Genomic DNA, 18,188 nt, shown 5'->3' with positions numbered 1-18,188 from the left:
GTGGGGGGAGTGGGTGACGGGCACTGAGGGGGACACTTGACGGGATGAGCACTGGGTGTTATTCTGTATGTTGGTAAATTGAACACCAATAAAAATTAATTTATTTAAAAAAAAGGGAAGTGTCTCCATAAGCTGTGGTTTATATATTATGTTTTACTTTAACATAATAAAAAATATGTTCTGCAGAGGAGAGATTGGAAGCAGGGCCAACACTTATTTTATGTTTATTCCATAATTCTATGTCTTTACTGATCAAACAACTATGCAGGGAGATTGAAAACTTTGGTCTCATGTAATTTTGATGCAGTTAATATAATTAATTAATAATTATTGCATTATATAGAAGGGTATGGCTGATATAGTAATAATAATGTAATTATCAAGAAATTTTATGTAATACTAACCAACCATGACGGCTTGAAATACTAGAATTTTATTTAAAAGAACTACAGGGGCACCTGAGTGGCTCAGTCAGTTAAGCATCTGACTCTTAGATTCAGCTTGGGTCATGATGTCAGGGTCCTGAGATCAAGCCCCCTGTTGGGCTCCGCACACACTCAGCACAGAGTCTGCTTAAGATTCTCTCTTACTCTGCCCCCCACCAAATAAATAAATCTTTAAAAAATAAATAAATAGGGGTGCCTGGGTGGCTCAGTGGTTGAGCGCCTTCCTCTGGCTGAGGCCATGTCCCAGAGTCCTAGGATGGAGTCCCGCATGGGGCTCCCTGTAGGGAATCTGTTTCTCCCTCTGCCTAAGTCTCTGCCTCTCTCTGTGCATGTCTCTCATGAATAAATAAATAAAATCTTTAAATAGTAAATAAATAAAATGTTTCTTGTTCTATCTCTATCTCTGTTAATGTATAAGTGAAGATATCCTTCTAATGTAGTTCTTTTATTTATTTAAGAACCATAAAAGGTGAGAATAGGAAAAAAAAAAGGAATCTTGAGTCACATACATATAAATATATATATTGCATTAAAGTCCTTGGTAAAACCCACATGTTTAGCATTTATGATTGTCAAGTTTCAGAACCAGCTTTCTCATCAATAGTGTCAAACTTCTATACGTTAAGTACTTATAGCTTATGCTGTTTCCTCACGATAATCTAAATACTTTTGTTTAGTGATCTATGTGAAACAGGCTGCCTATTTTCTGACATGATTAGAAAATGGGCTATATTGCTTAACTAAATGTTCTGCTCATTAGAGTCACATTACACATATCTTACCCATGTAATCCATAGTCCATGAATCTGATCACAGTGAACTGTATATAACTCTAAAACTCAATTAGCTATAATTTAACCATGATTTCATGATCATCATTATGGATACCACTTACCCTTGCACATGCAGACTAGAATCTATCAGTAGCAGCTGCAGTAATCCCCATGATAGAAAGTGGGGTGAGCTAGGTTTTGCTCAGGTAAGTAGAGCATCCTGTAGTAATTCCAAGTTCTGTGGGATAGAGGTCAACTGATTCTATTAGTAAAGAGTATGTGCTAAATTCGATTAAGAAATACTTATAGGTCATTAAAATTTTATTATAAACTTGACCTGTTGAAATCCTTAGCCCTTACTTTTACAACGTTTTAAATGTTTGATTTTTCAGAAATACGTTTGGGAACATTCTATATTATGGCTAAGATTGCCATTTCAAAAGTATAGTGCCCCACATTTTTATAACTCTATAAACATTAACGGAGTTTTACAACACACTGGTGTGAGCCTTGACATGACTGCTTCCACTGTGCAGATGAGAGAAGCTGAGGCATGAAGCTATTTTTTGTAAATTTTCCAAAAATACCCCATGAGCCAGTGGAGAGGAGAGCCTGGAACAGAAAACAATCTGTGTCTTCACTGAAAACACATCCTGTATGCATCTGTAGTCTTGGGGGTGGGTTGGGGGTGGTGGGGTAGATCACAAGACCAGAGCTGGCTTTTCACACTCACTAGTACGGTTCCCACAAGGAGCTCTTTGTGAAAATGTGTACACAAATAAAAAGGGTATCGAGGTGATTACTAGGATGAATTTTTCCTCATCTGAAATGCTTGAGTCTGCTTAATGGCAAGAAGATAGATGAGTTGGCTTTTTAAGGCCTTTCTAACAATTATACTTCTATCCAGTGAGAGATTCATGGATGAACAGTATTTAAAGTGTTTACCTCTCTTTTTCTTTTCTTTCTCTTCATAGATCTATGCGGTTCGATCAGTTGTTCCCAACAAAAGCAATAATGAAATTGTCTTGGTGCTACAACAATTTGATTTTAATGTAGATAAAGCAGTGCAGGCCTTCGTGGATGGTAAGTATACATGACCCCTGAACCTGTTAGAACTAAATATTTTATACATTCTGGATTTTTTTCCTTCAATGCATTGAATATCAATTAGTTACTAATAATTTAATCCTCATAAAAATATGCTAAGCTTTAACAACACCTAATTATAAGCTCAATAGAGCAGAATTTGGGGTTTCTTTTTCTCCCATTAAAAAAAGAAAAAAAAAGATTGTAGCTAGTTTCCAAGGGATACCTATTATAATGACACTAATTCTGTTGTCCACCAGTCTTTCCAATGTGTTATAAACATGTCCTTAACTTGATGGTGCCCTTGTGCATGGAGAGTAGTGCACTTCCTTCCTGATGAACTCTTCAGCCAGTGTAGTTCTCCTTGGCCTTACTGACTGCCATCCTTGAACTCGATGCTTACATAGTCTGAAAGGACTGGTTTATTCTTTAATACCCTTAGTTTTTGATTTTGAGATTGCCTAATTAATCAGAATATCAATTTATCTCCTCTACCTTTAGAAACTTTTTGCTGCGTAAAAAACAGTTTTCTTTAGACAGCCCATTGCCGGTGATGTTATAGAATCTGAAGTCTCAGGAATAGGTTTGTCTTATAAATTTATAACCTACTCCCTTATATTTTCTATAAATTACGGGAAAATTATTCTCCTCTCCTATTTGAACGAGCTCCATTTATGCACAGAGATCTCGTACTTGTCCTTAGTTACCATATGTCTTCTGTGCTGGTAATAGTTTCTATGTTTTAAATATGGACTAGCGAGACATAATCTGGGTCAGGGAAGACCTGTCACACATTTCTCAGCTATATCCTATTTGTACTTTATTTGTTAAGGATGGTTTGATTTACTTACTATTCCTAGGACTAGAATAATTTTCCCAAGGTTCTTACAAGTATAATTGCAATTCAGGCAAAGTCTTGAAACCAGGCAACATTTTCACATTCTGATATCCACAATCAAGGTTTAGAGTCCTAATTGAATTTAAAAATGATTGTCATTCAAAAATAGACTTGCAGGCAGACCTAGAGTGAGTAACTTTTTTGGTTTTTTTTTTCTACCTCATGTACTAGCAGATATAGAATTTTGAGTTGGAAGGAACAAATAGTAGAGAATCTGATATTAATCTGATTTGTGGCATTTGGTGTGATTCGTCCCAAGAAAAAATTTTTGGAAATCTGCACATCAATTCACTTGCCAACATCACTTGCATGGAAAAAAGCTTTAGGAAAGGAAAAAAGTTATTATCCCCATTCCTCCCCCACTCTTACTGGGATTAAAGCCCCCATATTCCCTGTCATGAAGGTTTTTTTTACAAAGTGACCCTGATGAAATGCACAGATGCCCAGGAACTGAAAGGCTGTCATCAAATCCATTGGTACTTCAGTAAAGCACCTTTTGCTTGTCCTTGAAATTGTCACCTTGTCAGTATTGAGATCTGGTTAGAGAAACTCATTGATTTGCTGAGAAACCTCATATGACCTTTGGTTGGGGACCAATTGGAAAACTTGTTTAAAAACCACTGAGATTCAAAAATATTTGTTAGGAATCACTTACAAGACATAGTAAAAGCACTATTTCCAAGTGGCTTCAAAAGCTTCAAGCAGTTTCAGTGTAATTAAAATTTAATAATAACAGTTTCAAAATTCCCTGTGAACATGAGTATGTCTTCTTCAGAATTACTTTCTTAAAGCTCATTGTCCAAATTGCAAATAGAATTTATGTCAAAATATGAAAATTAGAGGAATAATTGAATATTGCACTTAAAGCAATAAGCAACTCACCTCCTTTCTCTGATTAAAAAGAGCAGTACTTAACACTTTTTTTTAAATTTAATTTTATTTGGAAAACTGAAGTTTAGCTGTAAGAAGAACTACCCTAATGATTATTAGCCTGGATTGACTAACCGGGAAGTCTAATAAAAGTGACTTAAGGTTCTTCAAAAGGAAAATACGGTGAAACACTCATTCTCTGGGCAAATGAGAGAGGGACCAGCTCAGTCAATAAAAAGTCTGAATTATAGCTTACTTTTAAGTGCAGTCTTATTATTTCAAGTACATGTAACTCTGAAAGCCTAAGAGGGGCATTGAATTGGAAACTTTGAATAGATGGGAATAATTAGCCTGTCTAAATGGCCTTCTGCTTATCTAACAGTGACAGTGGACCCAATAATTGGGACCCTACTAATTTGAAATTTGTTATAAAGACCAGCCTGAAGTTTATCTTTGTTTAGCCAACACACTCATCGTAGAGAACTGTTAGTATAATGAGATTGTATGAGAAGGCCTAAAATTGTTAAAAGAATACATTTAAGAGCTACTCTTTTAGCAGTACTACTATTTATATGAAAACAACCGATGTACTTACTACCAATAACTTATTGTTGAAATTACCAGCACCAGCACCACCACCCTGCTCCACCCAGTCGGAATGAGCAGAGAACTTTGTTAGACCATGTGGAAAGTTATCATAGCCGATCAGCAGTAAACATGTCTTTTAAAATATTTTACTGCTTAATCAGGTTAGGCTTTTCCTCTCTGAATCTGTGCATTGCCACATATGTACGTGAACAGCACTGAGAAAACCTGGGATCAACTTGTCATGTGAGGAACTTCCTTTGTTTGAAAGTGGAAACCTTCTGAAGAGCACATCCCATCCCCACGCACGGTAACTAGAGCAAAACCAACATCAGATAATCTGTCCTCCTTATCACCCCGAAAGTTGTGAACATAGTGAGTGGAGGCAGAAAAAGAGCAGGAATGGCCAAACAAAAAGCTTTGATTCACTTGGTTAATAATATTCAAAATCCCATGTTTGGTCTGGAAGATTACAGGTATTTTGATTCATATATCAAATAGAACAATTTTAATTCCACCTATGGCAACGAAGCTAACAGAACATTCTCAAGATATATTTCATTTTCTCTAAGACAACATAATGATAAAAAGGTAAGCTTCATGTAGTGGGGCTTAATACTTTGATAAAACCAAGATCATGCAGTGAATTAAATGAAAATCTGGAAATAAAAAATGAAACTGGCATTTTTATTAAGGTAGGATGTCTCAAAACAAATGAAAAAGCAAAAAAAAAAAAAAAAGACTTGCTACCAGGATCTAAAGACAGATGAATTTTGTGTGGTGTTTTATTACGTGAATACGTGTTGAAGACTCTTTGTCTTTGTCTAGGCAGTGCAGTCCAAGTGCTAAAAGAATGGAATATGACGGGAAAAAAGAAGGTAAGATTAATATTGATTGTAAATTAATAACATCTCCAGTCAAAACTTTCATGGTTGTTACCACTTAAACAAGGTTACCCATTTTACACTTCTTTCAAACATGTTGATATGGATACGCAGAGAGCTTGCAAATTCAAGCCTCTCTTCACTTACCAGCACCCTCACTACTAATAATGCCCTTGTTTTCCTTTAGAGCGTTTTGAACCACCAGGTGTGCTTTAGAAGTCCCAGAGTTTTCCTTTTTAAGTATTAAGGGGAGCCCAGCCGGTGAATTCAAAGGATTCAAGACGTTAACTTGCCTGAACATATTCCATAGCACAAAGGAAAAAATTAGGGAGTGTTTTAAAGATACTTGAAAAGCTCTAAATATATTTTCACATGTTTTTCCAACTGAAAGAATCTGTCCAAGGCTGCCCTTTTTTTTTTTTTTTTTTTTTTTTTTGCCAAGCTCTAAACTCGAGCTTTAACCAAAGGAAAAGAAAAGAAAATACTTTAAAGTCATAGGAAGTTAGGGACCTGTTTTTCCTTCTTGACAACCCTGGCAAACTGCTCTTTGAGAACAGAGAGGAGGAGATTTTACTCTGCCCTATTCGAATCATTTGCTTTCTTGGCTAGTCACAGAGTCTGCGTTTCGGGCACATGGGGGGTGTGCCTGGGTGCACACGGGCCCTCTGTGTCCTGCGTAGAGGCCTGCCTCCTGTCGTGAGCACATGTAGAGCTCACTGGCTCCTACAGGGCGCACCACTCTTGTTCCTGGCCTGCAAGCTGTTTTATGACTTTCACAAGAATTCTGATTCTCTTTTCAAAGTCACTGCTCCACCCATTCCCATTATTCCCCAGCCAGGCCTGGTGTTTTGGGTATCCCACAGTATAATAGGACCAGTCTATACCCTTCCCCACCAGGGAAGATCACAGGCCTGCCAAACAGGTTTTCAGCCAACAAAAAGCAGCATGACTTTCATAAAATCCTGAGATGACTGAAATTGCCCTTCCTCTTTTCTTTTGCCCCCTAGTTTCATGTGGAATAGGAAGAATTACCAGGCTTTTTTTTTTATATATATCTCTGTGAGTCACCCTCTTTGACAGTCTCTGCTTATCTCGACTCCTGGCTTCGCTGGCATCTGCGAGTGACGATGACTTACGAGCCATCAAAAGGCAGTAGTTACACGTCCCTGGAAAAATTTCAGATGTGGGGTTTGGGGATCAGCCTTCTCTGATGTGAGAAAAACAGGGCAGACAGCAGCTGCCCACCCAACTCCCTACTCAGTCCCCATCGGAGAGGTTCATGGAGAGTCTCCCCGGCCCGGCAGCCGCCAAGCTTGTGTGGGAATCCCCGGCGCCAGCCCTTCCCTTCGCCCCGTGAATGGCTTCTCTCAGCGAGACGAGCACTACTCAGGGGCCTGATTGGGGTTTCAAAGGGAGAGAAAGGGAGTGGGGAGAAGTAAGAGAAAACAGTCTCCTTTTATTTTTTTCTTTTCAAATGTGTTGAAGAACAAAGCCGGGCTGATGTTCAGTGGGAACTCGCTGCTGCAGCAGCGGGCAAGCCAGGGTCTGGTCTGAGGGGTCAGGCGTCTGCTCTGATTGGCCAAGGCCTGCCCCATCCTGAATGTCCAGGACATAGAGCACCCCCTGGGTGCAAAACCCAAGTCAAGGAAACCATACAGCACAATTGGGAACATCTTCTTGATTTACTAGAAATGACCATGTATTGACCACTAGGGCCTTTTAGGAGAGCTACAGTAAGACGCTGCCTTATTGTGATAATTGGGGTCCAAAAACAATTTTTAATGGTCTAAAATGCAGGGGTGTGTTATTTCAAAGTAAATAAAGTGAAGCCCTGTAATGTAGTCTGACTAGCTGCTGAGAGGTCCTGGGTTCCGGCTGCGCAGTCCAAGTCCAGGTGGACCCCGATCAGCTTGGCCTGGCTCGAGAGCAGTTGTCTGCTGCAACTGAAGTACTCACGGGGGTGACTCTGTGTCCTGTGGCTGTCTTGCCCTCCGTGGACAGTGGCAGTCATCCCAGGAACCTCCTGCTCGATTGCTGCCTATCTCATGGACTCAACCTGGACTTTGGGACCTGCCTTCAACTTCCTCATTTTGCAAGGACTTGTGGCCTTTTTCATCCTGATTCTCCTACTCACGCTCCTGTCCTCTCCTGGAGGATCAGAACCCCAGAGTCCTCCTTGCCTCCCCACCCACCCACCATCACCTCTTTAAGAAACATGAGCTCTTCTTCAGTGGCACTATATCCGGATTCAAGTTCTTTCAAAACAGTACTCACAAGATTTTACTATATTACCATTCATATATGGAGGGCTTCAGTTTGCTCAAATAATATTTCAGCTTTTGAGCCATTCCCTTCTCCTTTTCCCTTTTAGGGGAGCCTCCTTTGTTTACTGTGTTTATCAGGTAAAAGTTTGCTACAACCTACTGTAAGGAAAAAAGATACTCACATCCATGTGGGCAGTCAGTAAAGATGCAGGTGCTTTCCTCCATTCTATTACGGGGCCAGAAAACAAATAAGATAACACACTTGATTTTTATCTCCCATGTTCCCCTTCCATCTCAAGAGTCTGAGCTGAATAATACTATCTTCTCATTTGATTTTCATTCTAGAACAACAAAAGGAAAAGAAGCAAGTCGAAGCAGCATCAAGGCAACAAAGATGCTAAAGACAAGGCAGAGAGGCCTGATGCAGGGTCCCTGCAGTCGCCGCCACCCCAGATACAGAACGGCCACGTGAACGGCTGTGAGAAGGACAACTCATCCACAGATTCTGCTAGTGAAAAACCAGTCCTTATCCCTCGCGAGAAAAAGATCTCGATACTCGAGGAACCTTCAAAGGCACTCCGTGGGGTCACAGGTCAGTAACTCTTATATAAAATTGCTTAGGAGAGAAGGAGGCAGAGGGAACCCACGGAGGCAGTGGTGGCCGCTGCTGATACTGCGGGAAGAGAGGGGTCTCCCTTCAACAAGGACTCCTACATCTTCCTGCAGGAATGGGGTTGGGGGGGGGGGGATATTACGGGGCCGAAGAAGAAAGCTCAGCTTAGTCCTGTCCTAAGTCAGAGGAAAATTTTGTCTAAAGAACACAGTTCTAGTCTGTATTAGGATCATCGGGAAAACGAATCCCACTTAAAAGAAGTTTTCTTTCAAGACACCTTTGCTGGGATAAGGGAGGAATAATTGGTGATAACAGCAAATGTTATTAAAGGGTTGATCAAATTATTTTAACTCCTGGGACTTTATGTCAAGTGCAGAATGTCACCTTCCAGGGTGTTAGGATCTGGAATGTTGATTATTTAGTCATATCTTAATTAATCCACAAAAGGCTACTTTTTAATCAAATGTATGACCTTGGGCACATCATTTCATCTCTACTGTCCTGTTTCCTTTCTGTGAAATAAGGAAACTGTGCCAGAATGTACTAGATCAGTGGTCCTCAACACAGGCTAACCGAATGATCCACTTTTATACCAAATCCTAAAATAAAAATCATAGATAATATAATCTACCTAAAAACAGAATTTCAGTAAAGCAAAAAAAAATTTAAGAAATCAGGAGCAACTAAAATAGAAAAACCTGATAAAATGGTCAGATATTCACACCCACTTATAATGAATCACTTTGCACTTAACACGGTGGTCTACAGGATATTGTGGACACTGTATTTTTATATTTGACATGTGAAGCAAGAGCCAAATCATGTTTGCGTGTAGACATACAATCACTATGAAAGCAGCTAGCTGATGCAGGGTATCAAGTCAGATACCAGGACTGCATGCGCCATTGGCCATGTGATCTCCCAAATGGTGCAAAACTCTTGGTCAGTTCTGAACACCATAAAGTACCATCTTTTCATCTTTTCTTAATTTACCCAGTATTAAATCCTGGAAATCCCAACAAATCCTGGAAATCCATAGGAGAATTATACAGAAAATACTTGGTGTTTATATGTAAAGCATCCAAGAAGACCTGAGAAGGTTCAGGACACAGGGAGATCCTTTGCTGTGCAGGATTCCTTGATTGTAAATCACCTGGCTATGGATGCAGGCCCCTCCCACACGCACAGATTGTAAAAAATGCCCCATCAGTTTTTCAAAATGCCTCCTAAGTGGTAGTAGATCCCCCAGAGAGGGCCACACTGCCAGGTAATTCCCAAAGTCCTTCTTCTAGTTATAAAGTCCTGCATTTATTGACTCGGAGACTTTCTAAACTCCTCTTACATGCAAAGCCCCGTACTGTTACACCACAGTAAATTCAGAGAAGGATATGATGCAGTTGAGGCCCAGAGGGAATCACTTTCTGTTATTCCGAAGAGAAGGCTGACTTTACTGTCTGGGGAAGACAGGTGCTACATCCTACATCCGTGAGTGATCCAGGGAGGTTTCGTGGGCGTAATGGTTATTGAAGGATCCAGAGCTTTGAGGCGGTAGAGGGGCTTTGGAGGGAAGAGCCTGACTGCCCCCAGGTCAGCTGTTGGTAAGGGAGGCAGTGCTGTCCTCTGACAAACCACAGATGAGCAGGGCGGGGCTCTGGCTAGGAGGAATGCAGTCTGGCAGGAGAGACCAATGCAAACAGAACATCCCCTGGTGACATGCACCAAATCAGGGCTCCGGTGAGGAAGCAACAAATAACTGACATGCTGCACAACACACTAGTTAGCTTTTAGCTTGCTCACAAAGCACCGATTTTCTTCCACAAACACATTACCTACCAACTCTGTTGATAGTGCTGTGATTTCAGATAATCCTTCCTGCACGGTGCTTCCTTACAACCAAACAGACAAACCACAAAAACAGCTTATTTCCATTTAGAATCTAAATTTTCCAGGAATTTTTTAATTCGGTTTTTATGATCCCTACAATTTTGAGGGTGTCTTGATTTATAGTAAGGGCAGGGTAAAGAAATTAAATAATTGAGTGGCAGATTCCCAACTTTGGTTGTTACTGCTTTCCCATGAATTACTTTCAAAATCTAATTACTCAAGTTGCTGTTTTGATATCAATCATAGACTAAAAGCCTACCACGTACATTCGTTCATTTCCTTATAATTTATACCTTCTTTCTAAAACAATTTCAGTAACTCTATCAAGTATATGACATTAGAGCAAATTCAATATTGAAGCGCTTCGCTTCACAGTGGTGAGCTGCCTTGAAAGTTAAGTACCCACCAGAGGAGTTCTCTGTACAAGGAGGCTTTTGTCAACTCCAACATGAAACTTTCTGTGAAGACTCCTTTATTGCGCAAAGAGCCATCCCAGGGTCCTTTCGGTTTTATTAAGTTCAGCATGCAGGTGTTGCAGTGTGTCAGTATTATTTGTTAATATTACTGGGTCAGTACAAATCCATGCTTCATGTCAGTTTTCCTGTTAAAGAATAAATGATGATAATGGAAGGTCATTAGATGCTTTTGCAAAAAGGAAGGGAGCCCTCCTGGTTGACCATTAACTTCATCAGCAGCTCACTTGTTATGACCATAAATTTAAAAATAAGTTTGTAACTAGTTAGGTTTTCCTCCCCAAAGACAGTGAAAGTTTATCAGGAAGTGGTGCGAGAATTGGGAAATGACTTTGAAATGCTCATCCAATCCATCAGCAATCCCGAGGCCTCTAACAGATATTTCACAGATGGGTGTTAGGTCTTGGACATTCTTTATTTTTTTCAAGACTTTATTTATTTATTCATGAGAGACACACAGACAGAGAGAGAGAGAGAGGCAGAGACACAGGCAGAGGGAGAAGCAGGCTCCATGCAGGGAGCCCGACATGGGACTCGATCCCGGGTCTCCAGGATCACGCCCTGGGCTCAAGGCAGGCACTAAACCACTGAACCACCCAGGCTGCCCGGTCTTGGACATTCTGCACCTCATTTGGAGCAGAGCCGTGGAACTGGAAGGGATGGCAATGATCCTTTAACCTCATCCCGTCACTGAATTGCTGAGGAAGCCAAAGCACCCCCTCCACCCCCCAGGTTGAGAAGCTGAGAAGAGAACCCACACCCCTGGGGTAACTCTTGTTACTTTGCAAAAACCTGACTCAAATCCATGCAATTTAATGCAGGCATTGGAGAGTTTCTGCTGAAACCACAGGCTCCCTACTTCTAAAAGATGTATAATTGAAAAATTAGGATAAAGGAATCATAACAAAGCCATATAATGATATTCTGTACTTGAGTGGGTTCGAAGTATGAGCGTAAAAGAAATCTCCCGTCTGCTTGCAGTGGAGCATTTATCAATCTTCCCAATAATGAAACTGGCTCAAGGAAGCTTGCCCCGAATGCCCAGCTGGGCAGCAGGCTGTGAACATGTGGAACGTGTGTTTTATCTTTTTATAACACCTTGACATTCAAGATCTCTCTTTTTAAAAAATTTTAAACAGAATCGTTTTCTGGTAGGGGAGAAGTTCACTTTAAGATACGTGCAGGTGGTTCAGGGGTGTTAGTGTGACTTCCTACGTGAAAAAATCACCCAAAGCAGCATCATTTCAGGCTGTAAATATAGCATGGTCGAGTGGGACAATGCAGCCTGTCAGCATGTAGCTTAGAAGTTGGGGAATTTGATTTAAACTTAGTACAAAATGACTTCTTTAAGCCGTGGAGTAGTTTTTTCTGTATTTCAGAATTTTTAATAACAGCTCAAATTAGATCTTTTACATAATCCAATCAAGATCATTCTGCGTCCAAGTACAAAGTCAGACAAGGAGTAGATGAAGATTTATTTTTACCAAAAGTAATGCCAGGGATCATTTTTATTCCTGAGGCCCATCTAAATGTCTAAAGCACATGATGACTTTAGGGTTCAATTTTTCCCAAGTATTTCCTGCTTTACTTTTCTTAAGGCTCTGGTCACTGAAATGTTGAGGCGCTTATCCCTGTGTAGCCCAGGATAGGACTGCAGATCTCTGTGTTGTCTTCCTCCCACTGGACACAATCCCCCCTTGAACGGGGAAGGAGCGGGATGCCGGGCCACCGGCAGGCCCCATTGGGATAAACTTTGGGGCGGGCCTTCCAGTTCCACTTGCCGGCCAGAGGCTTCCTTCATGTCCCCTCATCTTGTGGAGCTTCCTGGGAAGCCAGCTCTTCTGTTACTTGTTACCTGTCTCAAACAGAAGGCTCCATGCTGTGTTCACTGACCTCTACAAACCGGACTTCGCAATCTGCTCGGTATCCTGGAACAGGAGCGGCCCAGTCGGTTTGCCTTGACAACGCAGAGTCTCTGTGTTGGCGTGGGCCTGGCACTGAGCTGCCTTCTCGTGCTCAGAGTGAACTGAACCAAATGTGAGGAAAGGGTCCTGTTATTTTAGAATTTGGCTGCCTGTCTCTCATTTGTGCTTCTTGTTACACACACACACACACACACACACACACACACGTGCGCGTACATCTCACCAGACCATTTCACGGTATTTTTATGGTGTGAGGTTCCCTATAGGATTTCCAAGCAGATTTTTTTTTTTATGCTGCTGTTGGTCCTAGCCTCAAGATTATCTCCCCCGCTTCTCTAAGCCCTATATTGGACCAGAGGATTAGAAAAGATCAACAAGATGAAAGCAGCTTGCCTAGAACTTTAATAGTAAAGCCAAATGTGTATATTCCAGGATTTCAGCAATGCCAGCTCTCAAATGGAAGCAATATAATATTGTAGCAGAGAACCAGGCTTTAGCATTAGGGGTGTCTGGATTCGAGTATTGGCCTTGTCACTTCCTAGGTGTGTGACCCTGGGCAAGTTAACCCCTCCGTGTCTCAGTGTGCCCTCCCCAGAAAAATCACAACCATAACCCCACTTTGCCAGATTGTGGTAAGCGATAAGTGATTAGCACAGCACCTGGCGTGGAGCAAACCCTCACATCATTTATCTACCTAGTAAACATTTTTAAGCATCCTGTGCCAGCAATTCTTCCAGAGGAAGTGAACAAGACAACAAAGTTTCTGCCCTCGGGGAACTTGTGTCCAATTTGGAAGGTGAGGAGAAGAGATACACAGTAAACCAGAACACAACTAAGTCACCAAGAGAATTCTAGAGTATAATAAATGTTATGAAGGCAGTAAATAGGGCAGAGACCGGGGCAGGGGTGGAGGGAGTGTGCGGGACTTGAGATAAGGCCCTGCTGTCCCGTGAGTGATGGGAGAGGAGACGCCAGGGCCAAGACTGATGCCCCAAAGCAGGTTCTCTCACACCAGCTTACAGTGGCCTGAGCAGCCAATATTTTATTTAAACCTTAATTAAGGACTTTAGCTGAAACTCTTGCAGAGTTATAACCAAAGAGTTTTTTTTTTACAATTTTTTTAAATTAAAGATATAATACTTTATTAACCTCTACAGCTGATAGTATGTCCTATTCTATGAACATGCATTTAAAAGTTCACATTTTAAAGCACATTCATTGTTATTATCACTCCTCCTTAATTATTGTGTTGGCATCTAAATACTTAGCGTAGCTCCTGTGTAGGGCTGGGTGCATTTCAGTCTCCACATCAGCTCCTGGGGGCACCGGGTGAGGACCATTCAGGTAGCGTTAGGGGAGGCCTGCGACTGCATCTTCCAGGACTAGGACCTCTGCTTCCTTTCTCTGGGTATGATAAAGCAGAAAGAGACAGAGACCCACACAGGATGGAGTGATACCCAGGGCCCAGGAAATGCAAAACCCCTGGGGATATTTTCCTGTCACCTGGGTAGAGTGAAATCCAGAGCCAGCTCCATTCTCCTTCTCATTTGAAAACTACTTTTGTGGGATCCCTGGGTGGCTCAGCGGTTGAGCCCCTGCCTTCCGCCCAGGGCCTGATCCTGGAGACCAGGGATCAAGTCCCACATCGGGCTCCCTGCATGGAGCCTGCTTCTCTCTCTGCCTCTCTCTCTCCCTCTCTCTGTGTCTCTCATGAATGAATAAAATCTTTAAAAAAAAACAAAAAACAAAACAAAAAAAACCTACTTTAGCTGCAACCCTGCAGCAGAAGCACAAAAACTACTCATCTCTGAAGAGCTGATACCTTTGTAACTTCCCACCCATACCTTGTTGGGTGACTTCAGTTATAAACCAGCTTAATTAAATGGAATGCACTCCTTGCAAAGAACAAAAGGCTTCCCCAAAAAAACCTGTTTCTTAAATTTTTGAACAGATTTAAATGGCTCTATCAGAATGCAATGAGAATTGAGCCTGTTTTGCAGGGAAATAACTGAAACAAATGAAGAGAACCTGCCTACCTGTGTCATTGACAGATCAATTCATTGACTTTATTATCTTTTTTTTTTTTTTTTTAAAGATTTTACTTATCGGTTTGAGAGAAAGAGACAGAGAGAACTTGAGCAGGGGAATAAGGGGCAGAGGGAGAGGGAGAAGCAAACTCTCTGCTGAGCAGGAAGCCTGACCCAGGGCTTGATCCCAGGACCCTGAGATCATGACCTGAGCTGAAGGCAGCCACTTAACTGACTGAGCTACCCAGGCGCCTCTATTATCTTTTAACATAAATAAACCTGTAAAGGTATTAATGACATATGAGACCTTGAAAGGTCATGTAAATAAAACTAAAAGATTTGTTTCCAATCTGGAAGTTACCAGCCCTATGCCCACGGAACTGATCAAATTTCCTAAGACTTGAAATAATAAAGTCCATCTGTAGTTGATAAAGAGGTTATGAAAAAGCAGAACTGACCAACATTATGTCTGAAGTAAACCTGTCCATTTTGGTCTCTATTTCAAAGCCATGGGTTCCTCTGACTTTCTGTTCATTCCCCTGTCATGCAGTAACAGAAGAATAACGGACCATGCAAATCCAGGTGCACTGTCACTGTAATGTGAAAAGAATTTTCTTGGGGTTTCATCACCAGACCATTATTCTGTAACATCTGAAAGAATTATCTTTACTTAATGTCTCCGTTTCTTCACCTCTGTCTGTCGCTGATCAACCAATCATTACAGCTTACAGCTTCATCACTCCAAAGACACTGCTCCCACTAGTTTATCAATGGCCTCCATGTATTGGATCAAGCAGGCGTTTTTCAATCCTTTATCCTTTTTTCTTTCTGCAGCATTCAGTGCTGTCGATCACTCCACCTTAATGCTCTATCTTTCCTTTTTGGCTCCAATGAAATGTCAGTCTCCTGATCTCTTCTCCATCTTCATTGCCCCTCTGTTTCCTTTGAGGATCACTCTTCTCTACTTGGCCATTAATCAGTGAAGCTTGTCAAGGCTTGGTTGGTTCCAAGTCTTTTCTCCTATAAAACATACCATCTTCCTTAGATCATTTCAACCGTGCCTGAGTTTTAATTATGTAAGCTGGCCCACAAATTCATCTTCCCAGTCCAGGCTACTCTCTTGAGATAGATTAATTAATTAATTAATTAATTAATTCCAGGCTCCTACTTGACATTTTCACTTTAACAGTTCAAAGCACTTCAACAACATGCTTCAAGCAATCTCATGATCTCGGCCTCGGCTTTCTTTTAGTGTTCCTGATCTTAATGTCCTACCTATTTGATGTGCAAGCCAGAAATCTAGCATCAGTCCTGACATCTTCCCCCTCTCACCCCCCACATCCAATCCATCAACAAGTCCTGTTGATTTTCTTTTCCAAATATTCCTAGAACACATCCATTTTCACGGTCTCTTCCTCTGCCTTCCCACCTCATCCTCTCTTGCTTGTGTTGCTATAGGCGTCCACTGATTAATTTCCTAGTATTTACATCGTTCCTCTCTAAGTCACTCTGTATCCTGAAATCTTTTCAAAACACAAATCTGAACTCTTAAGATAAAAACCAAAAGTCTTACCATGGCCTGCAGGCTTAGCATGATCTGGCCCCTATGTGTTGCTATTCTTTCTTGCTCTCTCTGTTCCAGCCACCCGGGTTCCCTCTCAGCCCCTCATGCTGGCTGTATCAGTCAGGTTCAAGTTTGGAGACAGAAGCCACAGAGTTTATTTGAATGGGAGGACTATAATACAGAGAATTACCAACTACAACACTAGAAAGGCCAGGAGGTGGTTACCTACTCAAAGAGATAGATGAGGACTCCGAGATCTAGACATGCAAGAGGGCAGTTGCTATCTCTAGGAAGGTTAGACAAAAAAAGAGAGCCCTCCAATCCAAGACTGATATTCTGATGTCGCCGAAGGGATGTGGCCATCAGAGGAACATGCAGCCTTGTGGTAGCAAAGCAACAACATCCAAAACTCACAGGGCATGGACTGAGCTGTCCATTGCTGGAGGTGTCGGTAGGCTAGAATTGCTGAAAGCCACTGCCAGTGCACGAGTCGCAGGGGACAGGCACAAGTGCAGCTGGAGCTTCTCGGCATAGCTGCTGACTCCTGGGACAAATAAGCATAATAATGAAGAACCAGAACTGGAAGAGAAGAATATTCCTACCCTTTTAGCCTTTCATGGTCACTTTATTGCCCTCTACTGATAAAGCTGACATTGTGCTGGCTGGCAAGAGAGAATCGTTCACAGGGGCCAGCTCCATTGGCACAAAGGAAGGCAAAGAAGGGTAGATTTGCGCCGAGAGACAGTAACTTCATAACTGGCACACAGTGCTTACTCCCACTGCAAATGCTATCTCTGTCTGGAATGCACTTTCCTGCCCCCTTACCTGATTAGTTCATGTGATTAGTAGGGCAGTGGAACAGTTTAAGATGTTTCATTTCCCTTTGCATTTCTCTTTTTGTGAATATTTAAGAACACTAAGATTCTGATCAGAGAACTATTGTTATTATTATCAGTTATCATAAAACACTAACAGATTAACTTAATTACTTTTAAGTGAATATAATATGCTTTGAGTAACACATGCATTAGAAATTTTAGGTGTAATTTTATGACAACAAAATTATACTTTGGGTTTTTTTTTTTTTCAGTTTTTCCTAGGTAGAACTACTTTAAAATACTACATTAATCATCATCAGACAATGTACTTTACTGTGTATAGGAGGCTCTTAACTCAATGGGTTAAAATAATTTTTTTAGACCTACTCTTATATATAATACATTTCTTAAACTTAGATTTGAATTCCATTTATACTCCCTTCAGTCTCCTTAGAAGTACATAAAGCTTTCACTGAAAAGTAAAATCTAATAAGAAAAAAAAGAGTTTTCAGAAGTTTTCAAGTCTGAACACATACACGGCTGTACATATATTATGAAAATCTTTGAATTCAAGTCTTATATTTCTCCCAAGAGGAAGATTTGTTTTCTTTGGTACTGTTAACAAGAAACAGCCACCACAGTTTATGTTTTGCTGTGTAAAATAAATCCACACAAGAAGCAATCAAATGTGACCTATAATAGAAAGAAAGATTAGCCATTAGAAGCAGAACGATATCGCTTATGAATGAAAAAGCAAAATCTTCAGCAAAATATTAGCAAGTTTAAGCCAGCAATATATAAGAAAGATAATACACTATGACCAATGTGCTTTTTTCCCAAGAATGCACCATTGGCTTAACATGTAAAAATTGATTAGTGTAATTTACTGTCAACAAAATAAAGGAGAAAAACCATATGATCATCTTAATAAGTGAAACAAAATTAAATCATTTGGCAAAATAATAAAAACTCCCAGAAAACTAGGAATATAAGTGAATTTCCCAATAAATGTGTGAAAAATCTGCTCTGTAGTTAATATCATATTTTATGATAAATATTCAGTGCACTTTCCCTAAGA

General features: G+C 40.8%; 1 protein-coding gene across 22 annotated transcripts in view; it reads left to right on the top strand.

The window, feature by feature from the left end:
• The window catches only part of SPATS2L (spermatogenesis associated serine rich 2 like), a 160,985-nt gene that overhangs the window by 100,424 nt on the left and 42,373 nt on the right, over positions 1–18,188 (top strand). For all 22 annotated transcript variants that reach the window (XM_072741846.1, XM_026002590.2, XM_072741856.1 and 19 more), the window contains 3 exons: positions 2,194–2,302; positions 5,487–5,536; positions 8,152–8,398. In XM_072741846.1, coding sequence (XP_072597947.1) covers positions 2,194–2,302; positions 5,487–5,536; positions 8,152–8,398 — 406 coding nt within the window. The remainder of the gene's footprint in view (positions 1–2,193; positions 2,303–5,486; positions 5,537–8,151; positions 8,399–18,188) is intronic.

The sequence above is a fragment of the Vulpes vulpes genome, chromosome 16 (assembly GCF_048418805.1).
Source record: "Vulpes vulpes isolate BD-2025 chromosome 16, VulVul3, whole genome shotgun sequence".
Taxonomy (NCBI): domain Eukaryota; kingdom Metazoa; phylum Chordata; class Mammalia; order Carnivora; family Canidae; genus Vulpes; species Vulpes vulpes.
The sequence above is the reverse complement of the archived record's forward strand: the minus strand, read 5'-3'. Positions and strand labels throughout refer to the sequence as shown.